Source organism: Arvicola amphibius, chromosome 2 (genome assembly GCF_903992535.2).
Source record: "Arvicola amphibius chromosome 2, mArvAmp1.2, whole genome shotgun sequence".
Lineage (NCBI taxonomy): Eukaryota > Metazoa > Chordata > Mammalia > Rodentia > Cricetidae > Arvicola > Arvicola amphibius.
The window spans coordinates 57,138,749-57,153,745 of NC_052048.2; the positions used below are offsets into that span (position 1 = coordinate 57,138,749).

At 47.8% G+C, this 14,997-nt stretch overlaps 2 protein-coding genes across 2 annotated transcripts in view; one reads left to right on the top strand and one right to left on the bottom strand.

The window, feature by feature from the left end:
- Nup210 (nucleoporin 210) overlaps positions 1 to 1,778 on the top strand; it is a 92,547-nt gene extending 90,769 nt beyond the window's left edge. The window contains exon 40 of the mRNA XM_038320739.1: positions 357 to 1,778. Within this exon, the coding sequence (XP_038176667.1) occupies positions 357 to 454 (98 nt within the window). The 3' untranslated portion in view covers positions 455 to 1,778. The remainder of the gene's footprint in view (positions 1 to 356) is intronic.
- Positions 1,779 to 13,965: 12,187 nt separating this feature from the next.
- LOC119807979 (60S ribosomal protein L27a-like) lies at positions 13,966 to 14,465 on the bottom strand. The gene has a single exon (XM_038320245.2). It carries the CDS (start codon positions 14,447 to 14,449, stop codon positions 14,003 to 14,005), a length of 447 nt encoding a protein of 148 aa, XP_038176173.1. The 5' UTR covers positions 14,450 to 14,465; the 3' UTR covers positions 13,966 to 14,002.
- Between the last annotated feature and the right edge of the window lie 532 nt (positions 14,466 to 14,997).

Below are 14,997 nucleotides of genomic sequence, written 5' to 3' on the forward strand. Positions count from 1 at the left end.
TTTCAAGGATCATTTTTATCCACTTTCAAAAACCCCACATACCCCTGTAAAACTCATCCACTGCCCCCACAGGATTGGCCCACTCGAGCACATAGATTCCTCATTGGAGTCAGACTTCCTCAAGTGGGAATCAGGAAACAGAAGACTGCTGGGTACAGTCTTCTCAACTCAGGTCAAGCAATATTGTTTCCATGTCTCCCCTGCCCCTGTCAGTTTCTCTCTACTGTCCCAGGGGCCAGCTGTCCAAGTACAAGCCCCTGGCATGCTGCAAGTACTTAAGTCTTTATTTTGTCCGACGAGAGTGGTGGGGATATTGGCTCTTACTCCTCCATGCTCACGTCCCCTTTTCTCTCTAGATCTTGCCTCATCGCCTGCCGCTTTCAACACATCGCCTTCTGGTCGCAAAGCCAGTCCTCCCTCGGGGCTCTGGAGCCCAGCCTATGCCTCTCACTAGCCAGTATTCCGGACTGTTGTTGCTGCACAGCTAAACTGACACAACGGAAGGGTCACCGTCGTGTTCACACTGGGCCCTGGGCCATCCTCACTGCCCTGGCTGTGCTGAGCCACTTCCTCAATCACATAAGCAAGGGTTTTTACTTTGTTTGCTTTTAAATCTCCTTCCCAGTCTTGAGAGCTGGGGCTTCCTGGCTCCCTCCTTCCCATGTGGCTTGCAGGATTTGGGGTGCTCTTAGTCCAGCATTTGTCCTGCTCACAGGAGCTCACTCTGTGTTCATAGCATTGAGTAACTGGAAGCTGTTACATTGTCTATAGATGATGCCACTGTAGCAATCTCAGGGAAAGGGTATTCTCATTACTCCTTGGGTTTGTATGGTGCTGGGCATGGAACCCACAATCTCATGCCTCCTAGGCAAACGCTTATCCGCTGTCACTCACACACACACACAAGCAGGCAAACATGTTCATACACACATGTGGTAGCCCTTTTGTGTATGTGGGTTGTTTTGTTTGTTTAGGTTTTTTGCTTCATGAAAACCTAGTCTTCTTCTCCTACCGCTGCTAGGAAATATGGGGGAAAGCAAGTGTGGGTGTCCCCTGGACTATGCCCAGAGCCTTGTTCTATCTGAGCCTTCTTAACTGTGAGAATCGCTGAGCTTCAGCAAAGTGGCCCTCCCTTCAGACCTCTGTGAGGGCTTCGGTCTTGATTCGCGGCAAGAGAGCTCTGGTCCCTGGCATGTTGGAGCGTCTCTGGTTCTCTCTTGGGGACTTGGGAATAGCCAGTGCATCTTCAGCCATGCCCTGCAGTCGCTGGCAGGGTCTTCTGATCTGTGGGTTTGTTCTGAGAAGCTGCTGTAAATTGTTCAGCACAGAGACCCAGTGTGACCTGTCATGGAAGACACCTAATACAGTACCTCAGCAGATCTGAGCCATCACCTACTTGCCCTCCTCCCCTTCTTTTCTGCCACCAGCACTCCCCTAGCTGGCCCAGGGACAGAAGAGGATACCATGGGAAAACAATTCCTGCTCATGTCTAAACTCAGGGACATGGCCACTCTGCTCAGGTCCGGCTGCTGTGGCACTGTCAGAGAGCCGGAGACTTGCCTCCACATGGATGGATATGGGTACCACATCACCATGAGTTCAGTTGGCCTTTGAAGGCCATGTGCAATCCCTTGCATCCTTTGAGGCTGGGCCACACGATGGACTTTTCTGGAGCTGGGGACAGAGGATTTGTGCCCAACCTGTCACTCAGTCTCCCACTGGAGCTGTAATGGAGCCTTCCTTGTGTTTGTTTAATAAAGTTCTGTGTAGTTTCTTAACGGTCTTGTGGTTCCTGGGGTGCTGACTCTACCTGAGTGTCTACTATCCCTGGTGACCTGTTTCTAATGGTGCCCTTCCTTCCTTTCTGGCTATGGGGCCTCCCTTCCTACTCCAGAGACAGAGGCAGCAGCAGGACCTTATCTGCAAGACAGCATAACCCCCTTCCATCCCCACCCTGCCATCCTCTCAGGAATCAGTCACTCTACCATCTCCTTCCTTCCTTCATCGTCATCTGAAATTTCTGACTTTGGGCCTTAAAATGGCCTTTCCCCATCCTGCCCACCCAGGGCTGTTTTCCCAAGACCTTGACCGCCTCTACCTCCCTCTCCTCAAAGGACCAGCCCTCTGCCGCCATGACTGCTCTTCTCCCCAGCCAGGCACCCTTTGTCTCAGCTACCTTTTTGGAGCTCTCACAGGCCCAGCCCTAGCCAGGTATTAGCCCTGCCATATTCCTCTTCCAAGGGAGTAAGTAATGGTGTCATTCTCATAGCTCCCCAGGACACCGTAAGTGAGACTTAGAAGGTGGTCAGCAGTATCAAATGCTAAGTAGATACTATACTTACTGTACATGCCCCTGCCTGGTGCAGCACACACGATGTTGGTGTTGCGCTTAGGTAAGACCCCTCTGAAAAGCAAGCTGGCTGCCCAGATCCTGGCAGCACATCGTATCCAGACATGGCAGTGTCCTGAAGAACAGAAAGAAACTCTCCTGTCTCCTGAGGACCGAAGGCAGTCTTTTCAGGGCCCAGCAGGCAGTTTTACCATCTCCGTGGCTAAGGTCTGAGCCACTCCTGGCCTATGGCTGAGAACAGTGGAATGATCATATCTTGAGGGCCTCTAGCTGTCAGGAAGCTGACCACTGGCTCTTCCCAGACAGAATGGCAAGATTGTAGTGTCTTCCAGTCACCTTTGTTCCTGAGGGTACTGAGTTTCTTCTCTCTACCACCAGAAGTGCTGGGCACCTGATAAGAGCTGGCCATTAAGCTCCTTCTCCCCAGAGGCCAGCAGCCTTTCAAAGCACATTGGGGAAACACAACCAGATCTTTGTGATAGTAAACCTGACTGGGCATGCTGACAACCCAGAGAGACCCACACAGCTTGACTGGGTTCTCAGCTGAGCAGCTCTCACTGCCTGAAGGTGCCAGAAGATGCTTTTAGCACCAAGAATACAGAATTGCAGAAAGGTGTTTTTCTCTAGAATTCTTAAGTTTGAGCATTAACCCACTCAGACTTGTTCTTTGTCTGCCTGCTCACCTGTTGGACAGATTTGAGCTCTTAGTTTGCTGTGATAAAGCACCATGACTAAAACCAACTTGAGTAGGAAAATGTTTATTTCGTTTCTAGGTAAGAGTCCATTATGGAGGGATGTCAGGGCAGGAACTTGAGCTAGGACTCTGGAGGAGAGACCATGGAAGAATGATGCTTACTGGGCTTATTTTCCAGGGCTTTCTCAGCCTGCTTCTTTATTCAGCCTCATACCACACGCTCACGTTGCTCCCTCCACCATATCATGGATCAAGAAAATGGCCCCACAGATTTGCCTGCAGGCAGTCTGATGGAGGCGTGTTCTCAGGGATTCCTCTTCCCAGATGACTGACGTGTGTGTGTGTGTTACATTGACACAAAACCTAAACAGCACACAGGCTGTTTCCTCTTGAGTCTGAAATGTAGGCACAGGTTGAGTTGTTGGAACCTGGAGATGGCACAGGAGTGCAGGCCAGTCTCACCGCGGTTTCCACTTTACCAGCAGAGTGGCCTTTTGCAGGAGGCTTCAAGAAGAAGCAGGGATCAGACTGTATCCCTCTTTCCATCCTGTTAGCCTCCCTATGTGGCAGTCTCTCCAGAGAATGTTTGAAGGTCTTCCTACCCAAAGAAATTACTCACATGTTGCTCACATGGCTTTCACTAACATACATGGTAGGTATAGCAAGAGTCTGAAGGTTCTACCATGGACAGGAAGATAGAATGGGCATATGGTCTAGGTGTTTCCTCTCCATCCCAGATGAGCCCAATTCCAGATAGTGCCTGGGAAAACAAGGTGGTTGCTCATAGCCCTTAGCATAGGGTTCATAGTTAGGCAGTACATGGCTGTTCAGGAAGAGATTTTAATTTATGAAACAGTTCACCCTATATTTTCATGAGAGAATAAGAACATTTCATTATTGTTACATTTATTTATTTGAGGGGGTCAGAGAACAACTTGTATGGCATTGGCTTTGTCCTCCCACTATGTGAGTTCTAGGGATCCAACCCAGGTCACCAAGTCTTAGTGGTGAGTGCCTTTAGCCACTGAGGCATCTTGGCCTGTAGAAAACAAAAACAAAACAAAAAACACAAGAAAATGACTCATAAAAGGATTAAAAATTTTTTTCAGAAAAATTCCACATTAAAATTCCCTTTGGCTTTGATTGTTTTACTGAGACATGATCTCAGGGTGTATAGCCTTGGTTAGCCTGGAACTCATTCTGTAGAGGCTGGCCTTGAACTAACAAACACACAGAGATCTGAATGCTGGCATTAAAGGTGCACACCACCACTAAGCAAGTTTTTTGTTTGTTTGGTTTTTTTTGTTTTGTTTTGTTTTGTTTGAAAGAGGGTTTCTCTGTAACTTTGGAACCTGTCCTGGAGGTAGCTCTGTAGACCATGCTGGCCTCGAACTCACAAAGAGCCGCCTGTCTCTGCCTCCCAAGTGCTGGATTGAAGGTGTGCACCATCCCTGCCCCAAAATTCTTTTTCATTAAAAAACAAAGCAAAATCCCTACTTGATAGTAGGAGCACAAAGAACAGTGATGCCTATTGTGCACTGCGGGCAGGTTAACTGGTAGCACAGCCTTGGGTTTCTGAGCTTTGTTAGATTTAGTTTTGTCTTTGTACTCTTTTGGGGGTTTTTTTCCCCTAAAAGCAGATGGGAAACTATGACTTAAATCTCATTTAGCATCTGCCTTCTGTCTCATTTTCTCATTAACTAATAAATTTGTTCCAAAATTTCTAAAGCAACATTTATTCTTTTTTTAAAGAATTATTTTATTGTTTTCAATTTTTTATGTGTATGTGTGTTTTGCCTGCTCATGTATGCCTGTGCACCGCATATGTGCCTAGTGCCTGCAGAGGCTAGAAGAGGGCATTGGATCGCCCTGGAACTGGAGTTGGCATGGTTGTGACCTGCCATGTGGGGGCTGGGAATTGAACTCAGTTCCTCTGGAAAAGCAGCCAGAGCCTTTAATGACTAAGCCAATTCTCCAGCTTCTGTTTTTATTATTTTTAATTGTGTGTGTGTGGGGGGGGGGGTGTGTGCATGTGACGGCAGGTGCCTGTGGAGGTCAGGGGTCAGAATCCCTGGAGCTGGAACTACAAGCAGTTGTGAGCCTCCTGACAGGATGTTTAGAACAGAACCCAAGGTCTCATGAAGAGCGGTGCTCACTCTAACTGCTGAGCCATTCTCCAGTCTGCCCCTTCTTTTCTTGATTGATACCGGTTTGTGGTCCATCCTAGACCCCGAGCAAGAAAAGGGAAGAAAAGTTCACACTGAACACCAGATGCTAGGGGTCTTCAACAGGGCACACAGTGAGCCCATGGTGCTGGCAGACTGGTACTTTGCATGTTGATATTTTCATGAAGCAGTTTGTCTCCAAAAAAATGTATTATTTTATGTATTTATTTAGGTGTTAGGGCTGCCGCAGGCATGAGCTGTAAGGCAGGGGTATAGACACCATGCCTTTCTGCCTGGGGGTTATCCCCAAGGAACTGATGGGAAGCTGTGTTTTTAACATGAAACCATCTCAGAGTGAGGAAGAAGGGGAGGCAAAGCCCAGCAGTGGCTTGGGGACTGGCTATTACTTTATTAAGTTTATGTTGTATGTAATTAGCAAATAAAAGTCTGTGGAGGATTTCAGCAGTCGCCTTATCAGGTGACCATGGTCATTTACTGAAATGAGCATTTTAGTGTGCATTGAACGCAAATTATAAGACTCAGGGAGCTGAAACTGAAGACCACCAGCTCCCCAGTTTCCAGCACAAGAGCTTTGCCACTAGAGTCCTCAGTGAAGGCCAGGTGAGTCAGAGCCCAGAGCTGTGGGTCAGGCAACAAGGTGTAGGTAGCAGTCCGGTCTCTGCCAGTTATCAGGTGATATCCTTGCGTACTTTCCTCCCAAGCCTTACTTTCCCTCCAGCATTAGCTTTCTGTGTGGGTCTCATGGATCTTAAATGTCCCACAAGAGCCATGTGGTAAAAACAGTGGCCAGCCTGTGGCACTTAGTGCTGGGAAGGGAGAGAACCTACGAGAGTGGAGTCCAGAGGAAGTAAGTTTGGTCTCTGGCAGTGTGCTCTGAATGGACTGTCGGGACCCTGTACTCTCCCTCCCACTCCCCCACTTGCCCTTCCCTTGTGATGAGGCGAGCTGCTTTGCTCTACCATGTATTATCACAACCTGCTTCATCCCAGAGCCCCCGCAGTGGGTCAGGTGACATGGCCATCGGCATGCACCCACACAACCGTGTCCGTCTTGTAAGCTGATGCATTACAGCTGTTCATGTGCTGACAGAGGAGCCTGTGTTGAATATGGATTTTCCTCCTTCCTCCCCTCAGGGGTCCAGGACAACCACCCCTGGTTTCTGAGGCCTCAATACTCTTCTTCAGGACTTGTTACTTGAGTGGTCCCCTGAGCCACTTACCAGACACACAGAAGTAAATCAGTAACCAGCGTAGTCCTGACAGGACAATGCCGATGGGCCAGAATGAACACACCCACAGACAAGGGCAGCTCGAGAGGGAGCTAGTGCAGTTCTCAGAATGCATGGCAGATAAGACCCACTTGATAAAATTGCACATGATGTCAGGCTGAGTAGGCTATTTAATGTGATAATTAAAACCTATTTTATCAAGTCATGTCATAAAATAATCTAATCGCAGTTAATCCTCATTGTGTTTCATCTTGTCAATGGCTTAATAGTTTCTATTTCCTATTAATAAAAATATACCACTAAACACAGGAAGAGGAATTACAGATGCCACCGAGAGAAGCTGTGGGGGGACACAGTTTTGCCAGAGTTCTTAGGGAGCAAACAAATCATGCCTCTAGAGCACGGTGCTTGAGCAGCAAGCATGTGAAGTGCTCCTGACAGACAAGGAAGGTTGTTCTGGGGGAGGTGTGAATGGAACTCCCTCGGTGGACAGCATGGTTGGTCAGTGTGGGAAGAGAGACAGGATTGTACTGGGGGAAATCTGTGTTGCTGTCTCCTCTCTGCCCTTTTGTTCTTTTTTAAAGTTTTGTTTTTTCTTTTATATTTATTTATTATGTATACAATATTCTGTCTGTTTGTATGCCTACAGGCCAAAAAGGGCACCAGACCTTATTACAGATGGTTGTGAGCCACCATGTGGCTGCTGGGAATTGAACTCAGGACCTCTGGAAGAGCAGGCAATGCTCTTAACTGCTGAGCCATATCTCCAGCCCCTTAAAGTTTTATTTTGTTATTTTATGGGGATTAAATGTTTGTCTGCATGTGTGTCTGTGCACCACTTTCATGCCTGCTCCCTTGGAGGCTAGAAGAGGGCTTCTGATTCCCTGGAACTGGAGTTGAGATGATTGTGAGCAGCCATGGAAGTACTGGGAATTGAACCCTGATCCTTTCCCAAAGCGACAAATGCTCTTAACCACTGAGCCATCTGCAGCCCTTGCCCCCGTATTCCTTAACCAGGTTCCCCTGTGCCCTTCTGGGCAAAAGGAAGAGGCCAGGCTTCCAGTGTGGTATTCCCTGCTCTGCCAGACCTGAACCTCTGTGCTCAGACTCTAACAGGGGACCTAGTGGCCTCTGCAGTCAGGGAATGAACCTGCCACCCTCGGGTGGGGTGCTGTCATGTGGCCTCAGAGAATCCAGACCTCAGAGCCCTGGTAAAGCTGGTGTCTGACCCCCTCTCCAAACTCCAAACTGACTGACTGCCTTAGTAAGAAGGATTGTTGGTGAGGTCTGAGTTGACAAAACCAACCGTTGTCCCTTCCAAGCCTGACTCAGAGAGAGATGAAGGAGACAGCACCAGGGGTTCTGGTTGCTGGGAAAGAAGGGGCTCCCATCATGGAATTATTGTCTGCACCTCAGCCTGGCTATCCCAACTCTTCCTTCCATTGTTCTCATCTTGACATACCCTCCCTCCAACCCCACCTCCCATGGTGGCCTGGGGCTTTCTCAAGGCCATATTCTATATGTGTTCTTCCCTTCTCCACTGGCCCAGTTACTCCATCAACAGAGGCAGCAGAGGCTTCAACTGTCTCCTCCCTCCCTTCTCCACGCAGGGCCTGTACCCTCCCTGTTTTACCTGGAGTCTTCTGATCATGGGCTCACATGGCTCAGTGGTCAGAGCTACCTGGAATAGAAAACAGATAAGCAAGGAGAAAATTGAGTGCGCACCACCTCTGACACAGGCTAATCCATTGCTTTGGTATGGTTGAGTTTTTAATTGATATATTACTTATACAGTTTCATGAGGTGGGATATTTCATGACATGTATACATTGAATAGTGGGCAGATCATGGCAATTAGAACACCTATCACTTTCAGCATCCCTTCTGTGAGAAGACAGCATATAAGATCCCTCTTCTGGCTACTTTGGCTACAGTAAGTTACTGTCAGCTGTGGTCTGTCCAAGCAGAAAACACCATAGAGTATTCTTCCTGACACACTGTAACTTGGTCCTATTTGTTTGGTTTAGATTTATTGATACAGGGTTACTTGCTGTAGTCTGGCTACCCCAGATCACTGTGTAGCTCAAGCTGGCCTTGAAGTTTACATGCTAGAATTACAGATGTGAGCCACCATACCTGGGTTGTAACTTACTCCTATTCAATATTTCCCTTACCGCCGCTGGTGACCCCTCTACTCTCAATATCTTGGTCATCAGCTTTCCTAGAATCCATGTGTGAGGTGGTTCACCTGGTACCTGGCCTGTGCGTGGCTCATTTCACTTAACACAATGATCTCTAGCTTCTTCCACGTTGTCACAGATGTCAGAAGTCCTCTCTTTTTTTCCTTTTTTTTAATGGCTGAATTGTATTCCACTGCACAAATAGGCTGCATTTTTTTTCTGTGCATTTGCTGGTTGTTGTGTAAGTTACCTCCACATCCCAACTGTGTGACCAGGGCTGCCATGCTCCTGGCATGCAGGTGGCTCTTCCACATGCTGGCTTCATGTCCTTGGATGAATACCCAGGAGTAGGATTGCTGGGTCATGTGGTGCTTCTATTTTTAATTTTTTAGGAACTTCCACACTGTTTTCCATAATGGCTGTACTAATTTACATTTGTTCTTCCAAGGTTTTTTCCTGTGTGAAGACTATATATATATATATATATATATATATATATATATATATATATCCACAGAGAGAAATACACTTCACACAAAAATGTCAGCAGGCTGTGGAAATAGTGTAGCCTGTGTTCTTCATGCTAACAGCCCGTGGACATTTGCTGTGCCAGTAAGTGTGTGTCCTTATCCCTCAGCCATTTTTTTATGTTTATTTAATACCTACTATGTTCGTTTCTGTTTGGCTCTAGGTTTGCACTAGAGTGCAGACGATCTATTCCTGCCTTAAGAATGCCAACAGTCGAAGTCGAGAGAAAGATAAATCAAGGATCACAGCGTTACCAAGACCCTGCAAATAGGATGTGCTCCCAGATCGTGTGTTTAAGGACTTGCCTGTTCAGGGAGAGCTGTCCAGAGAAGCAATGGCCAGTCTGGGATGTGACTGACAGGCTGGTATTAAGCAAAGACAAGGGAGGGAAGGGAGCCACAGACAGTAGGAAGAGCTTGAGCAGGGCTTCCCGGCTGGAGGGAGTTTAGCCACTATGCTTGACCACAGAGTGAGGGAAAACACGGAAGGTGAAGCTGAGGTGTCAGCAGAGACCCACTGCAGGGCACAGGTGCAGCTCAAGCAATTCCCACACAGGCAGTTGCCACTTCTCTGCTCGTTTCTCACCAACAACCTTTCAGACAGGGTGCGGGGGCTCCTCTGTGTGGTTCCTACCTCAAGGCCTTGCAAGGCCCTCCTTCCTGAGTCAGCCACACACTCTGCTCCCATCTACAGCACAGTAATGATTCTGGTTAGCCAGGCCTAGCCTGGAGGGAACCGAGGCTCCTTGGAAGCCTGAGCCGGTGGAGAGCAATGAGCTTCCCTGTGTACGGGGGTGGGGAGTAGGTGAAGAAGGTGCTCCCTGGGCAGGACTCCTCGGTGCTCCCTAGGAAGCCTCAGGGAAAATACAGACCAGACTCAGCTCAGGCTTGAGAAAACTCAGGCCTGACTAAGGATAGGAGGGGCTGTCTCAGGAGCTCTGCAGAAGAGAAGACAAAGCCAGTTCCTATGTTGGGGTGGTGGCAGGACGGGCTGAGGCCAAGAGAGTTCTGGGGCTGAGTGATTAAGTAGGTCAGGCCTTCTGCTGGCCTTTTAGAAACAGTAAAAGAGGCAAGGAGAATGCTGGGCCAGGCTGTTGCTTCCTGTCTGTAGGTTCAGATCCTAGCTCCACTTCTCACAAGCTGTGTGACTGTGAGCAAGTTAGCTGCCTGGCCCCTTATACCTGTTTCCTCATCTAAGAAACAGCGCCTCTATCACATGCACGAATTTGAGCAATATATGAGTCAATTCATGGGAGAGTGTCAGATATGTAGAAAATATTCTAGAAAGAATAATGTCTGCAGTTTTGGATCTTAAGTGTTCCCTGGAGGCATATGGGCTAAAAATTTGGTCACCAATCTTAGTACTGTGAAGGTACAAAAACCTTCAGAAGGTAGGGCCTAGTAGGAAGAAATCGGGAGATTGGGGTTGCTCTTGATGGCAAATAATGTGACTCCAGCATCTTTCTTGCTTTGCTTCCCAGTTACCATGGAACAAACAGACCTTCTCTGCCATCACTACCATCATGATGTGATGTGTCACCATAGACCGGAAACAGAAGGTCTGAGTGACCGTGGACTGATCCCTCTGAGACCGTCAGCCAAAATAAGTTAGTCACCGTGGGTGTCATCACCCTGGCACTGATGTCAAGCTCTCTCTGCCGCCCACAGCTTCATGGACATTTGTGCTCTTTGGATTATTTTTCCTCCCAGTTAGCTTATTTTGAACATGGCCTTTTCATAAGAAAAAGCATCCATGAAACCACACATTTTGAGACTTGTCACATATTTTTTTTTCTGTTTTGTATTGAAACATACCTGCAATCATTAAATGATAGAAGAGTGACATTCAGGGCCATCCGTGGATTGTCCCCGTACCAGGGCCATGGATGGAACCCTGTTTCTTCCTCACCGCCTTCTTTTTCCTCTGGACTTCCTTCCATTAAATATCTCCCCTACCCTGCTTGCCTGAGCCAGTGTCAGAGAACAGTTACTCAAGTGTGTGGGGGCTGTTTGAAGGGTCAGACAGAGGACGTGGGCCAGCCACTCACCTGTGTCTAAGCCCCGCTTTTCTTGAGTGCAGAGTGAGAAAAAGGGCACATCTCCTATTAAATATTAATCATCACTCATGTGCGCTGAATACCTGCTAAGTACCTCAACTAATGCTAGGTAGACTCACAGACTCAACTTCTGACATGCTAGTGGGGGTGGGGTGCAGAAGAGACATAGTAGAAAGACTGTTTGAGAGGGTACACTCAGTGCCACAAGAAACATACAGCCTGTTCAAAGGCCCTGAGGTGGTTAAGTTATGGACCAGGAGGGGGCAGTGTGGCTAAAGGAGGGTAGCCAGGTTGAAGAAATAAAACCAAGGGATCCAGTTACACTGAAATTATAGATGGAAAACCAAGCAATTTTTTTTTTAAAAGTACAAGTATATTCCATGCTTCTGGGACACCCGTGTGCTTAAAAAGAAATCATTTGTTGTTTATTTGACATTCCCATTTAGTTGGGCACACTGTATTTCATCTGACAACTCTAGGCTGGAAGGGGGAGGGGAGAGACATGGCTGAATCAGCAGCAGGCAGAGCCAGGCAGGGCCAGGCAGCTGGGGATGCAGCTAGATGTCCTTCTAAAGGTCTCGCTTACCAGGAACAGAGCCTGCAGCCTCCAGCAGGGCCAGGAGCTCCAGGAGGGGCTCAGTGGGAGACCCCACAGTAAGTAGTTTCTGTCACCCAGGATATAAAACAGCCCCATAAAAGATGAGTCATCCAAGCAACAGGCAGGAAAGCACTGCATCCTGCTCCAGAGGCAGGAGCCCTTCTATAAATGAAGGCAGGTAGTAGGAGAGTGGCGTTAAAATTAGAAGAACTGTGTTCTCTTAATTAAAAATGCAGTGGATGCTGGTGAATGGTAATGGACTTCTTCCTGGACTGCAAAGGGGAGCCGGGTCAGCTGCTTGAATATTCATGGGGAGCTGGGAAAGGTCCCCTGGGGACTCTTTTTCCCCCTGCTTCTAGGAGAGCGGTGTTGATGCCCTAGCTGCCATTGGCAAACCTCGGGTCTGAGCTAACCTCCCTGGGCCTCAGTTTCTCCCATGAGAACAAAAAGGAACCCTGTCTTGGGGATGGAAGAGAGATCAAGTCCAGAGCAGGGCCTGGAAAGATAAGGGCCAAGGCGGGGTGGCTATACTGTCCCTCCCAGAATCTGCGGCCTCTCCACAGGCAGAGAGACTCATGAGTGCCTGTCCAGTGAGTGGACACACGAAGGAGAGATTTCTGCAAACCTCTTGCTTTTTGAATGGCACAGCTATTTTAAGACCTGTGCCTAGGCCCTGCTTGGCATTTCCATACCTCACCATATCAAACATATTAAAAAGGCACCCACTTGCCTCATTAAATAAAATTTATGTAGAGCTACAGAAGCGTTGAGTTGAAATGCAATTGACTAGTTGACTAATGTTACGTCCTGTGGATATTTAATTAAACATTTATTCATTTTGACGTGTCAGAGTGGTAGTTTTCTCCCCCATCCCCTGTACCCCAATTTAGATGCATCTGTGGATTCCTGGTGGAGAGACAGGGCCCCAGGACCCAAGGGAGGGGGGCACTGTCTGTGGCCTTGTTGTCCCCAGCTGTGCCTTAGGTGTGAGCAGCAGGCCTATATAGCCTTGGACTTGTGACTGGCACCTCCCTGAAGGGTGAGCTCCTGGGAGCATGGTTCTGCTAGTGAGTGACTGCCTGAGAAGTGGGGGCTGTCTCAGTCTGGGGGGGGTGGCTGAAAGGGTGTACTTTCCATAGAGCCCAAGTTGATGGGACCACGAGGCATAGCTTTTGGGAGGTGAGCGGGCTATGAGACTACTCCTCCTTAGAACTGTCCCTTATCAGGAAGTAAAATCAGGGTGGTCCAGCCCTCCCTCCAAGTAAGGACATATAATTTATCCCTCCCACCTTCTAACATGGAACATGTAGCCCTATTGGCTGAACGTATAGAGGGAGCTCTTCCCAAACACGGTCCAAACCAGTACTTGGATCCTTGACCTCTCAGCCTTCAGAGCTGTGAATGGTACATCTGGTTTTTAAGAACCTGTAGTCTAAGGTATTAGCATAAGCAGGTGCCTTGCAGAAGTAGGCAGCCTGGACTGAGCCTGAGCGGCGGCTGCAAGTCTGCTCACCTAGTTTGATGGAGCCAGGATACAAAGGAGTCAGTGAGAGCCCCCCCCCTTGCTCCGCCATCTGCCTGAATGGTCAGACCCATAGGTCAGGAGAGATCTATGATGACCCTAAAAGGCACACAGCAAGACATTGCAATGGAAGGCTGTATGTTATCCCCTTTAACTTCATGGCTTCCATTGCCCTGGCAGTAGATATATTCATGCCCATTTTACAGGTGTGCCAGCAGAGAGCTGATATAGGACACGCTGAAGTCCATGAAATTATTTGAAAACATGTGGTCAGAAATACCTTAAATAGCATGGAGGGACAGGGAGAGGCAAGTCACTCTTATTTTGGGTCTCTGGAGAGCCTGTGATCATGTGCAAAGGGTCTCAGCATGTCCCTAGCCTATAATATCTCTCCAGCATCAAAACACCTAATTAGTTTTGTTTATTTGAGACAAGGTCTTTATATGTAGCCCTGGCTGGTCTGGAACTTGCTATGTAGATCAGGCTGGCCTTGAACTGTGGTTGGTGATCACCTTACCTCTAGCTTCTGAGTATTGGGATTATAGATGTGTGCCACCATATCCAGTTTTACGTGGTATTGGGGAACTGAACTCAGGGCTTTGTTTTTTTTTTTTTTCCACCTGGAAAATGTTAGCATTTAATTGGCCTCCCTGAATGGCTTCAAGCCACCAGAACACAGGCACCTCCAACACCCTTTATCTTCTCTTCAGCTCTTCTGCTGAAAAATTTGGCTTTCACGATGACAGGCTGCTTAGGAAGCTTTCCCTTCCCCAGAACTTTGTAGTAGCCCGATCGCACGACGTCAATGATGGGAGCAACTCCAGTCTTGTTCTTGGCAGCGTTGACCCGGGTCTGCTCACTGACCAGTGTCCACAGTTTATCCAGGTTGACAGTCGGGCAGAAGCTCTGGTTCCTCTTTAAGTGGTAATGCCTCATACCAACTTTCCCGAAGTAACCTGGATGATATTTGTCGAAGCTGATCCTGTGATGATGCATGCCTCCAGCGTTCCCGCGTCCTCCTGGATGCTTGCGGTGTTTACCGATGCGGCCATGGCCGTGGCTCACGTGGCCCCGGAGTTTCCGGGTCTTCCTCAGTCTGGATGGCATGGCGGTGGCAGAAAGGAAAGAGCGAACTCAGGGCTTTGTGCATGCTATGTGCATCCTACCAACTTCAGCTACATTGCCAGCCCTTGAATATTTCTTTTCTTTTTAAACTGAATATTTTTAAGTTTTATTGCAACATTTAGAATTAATTTTTAATTTTTTATTGTTTTTATTGACCTATATATTTTTCTCTGTTCCCTTCCCTTCTTCCACCCTCCCCATTTACCCCCTCTCATGAACCCCATGCTCCCAGTTTTCTCAGGAGATCTTGTCTTTTTATACTCCCCATGTAGATTAGATCCATGTAAGTCTCTCTTGGGGTCCTCTTTGTTATCTAGGTTCTCTGGGGTTGTGAATTAGAGGCTGGTTTATCTTTGCTTTATGTCTAAAAGACACTTATGAGTATATATTATATTTGTCTTTCTGGATCTGGGTTACCTCACTCAATATGATGTTTTCTAGATCCATCCATTTGCCAGCAAATTCCAAGATGTCATTTTTTTTTCTGCTGTGTAATGCTCTATTGTGTAAATGTGCCACATTTTCCTTAT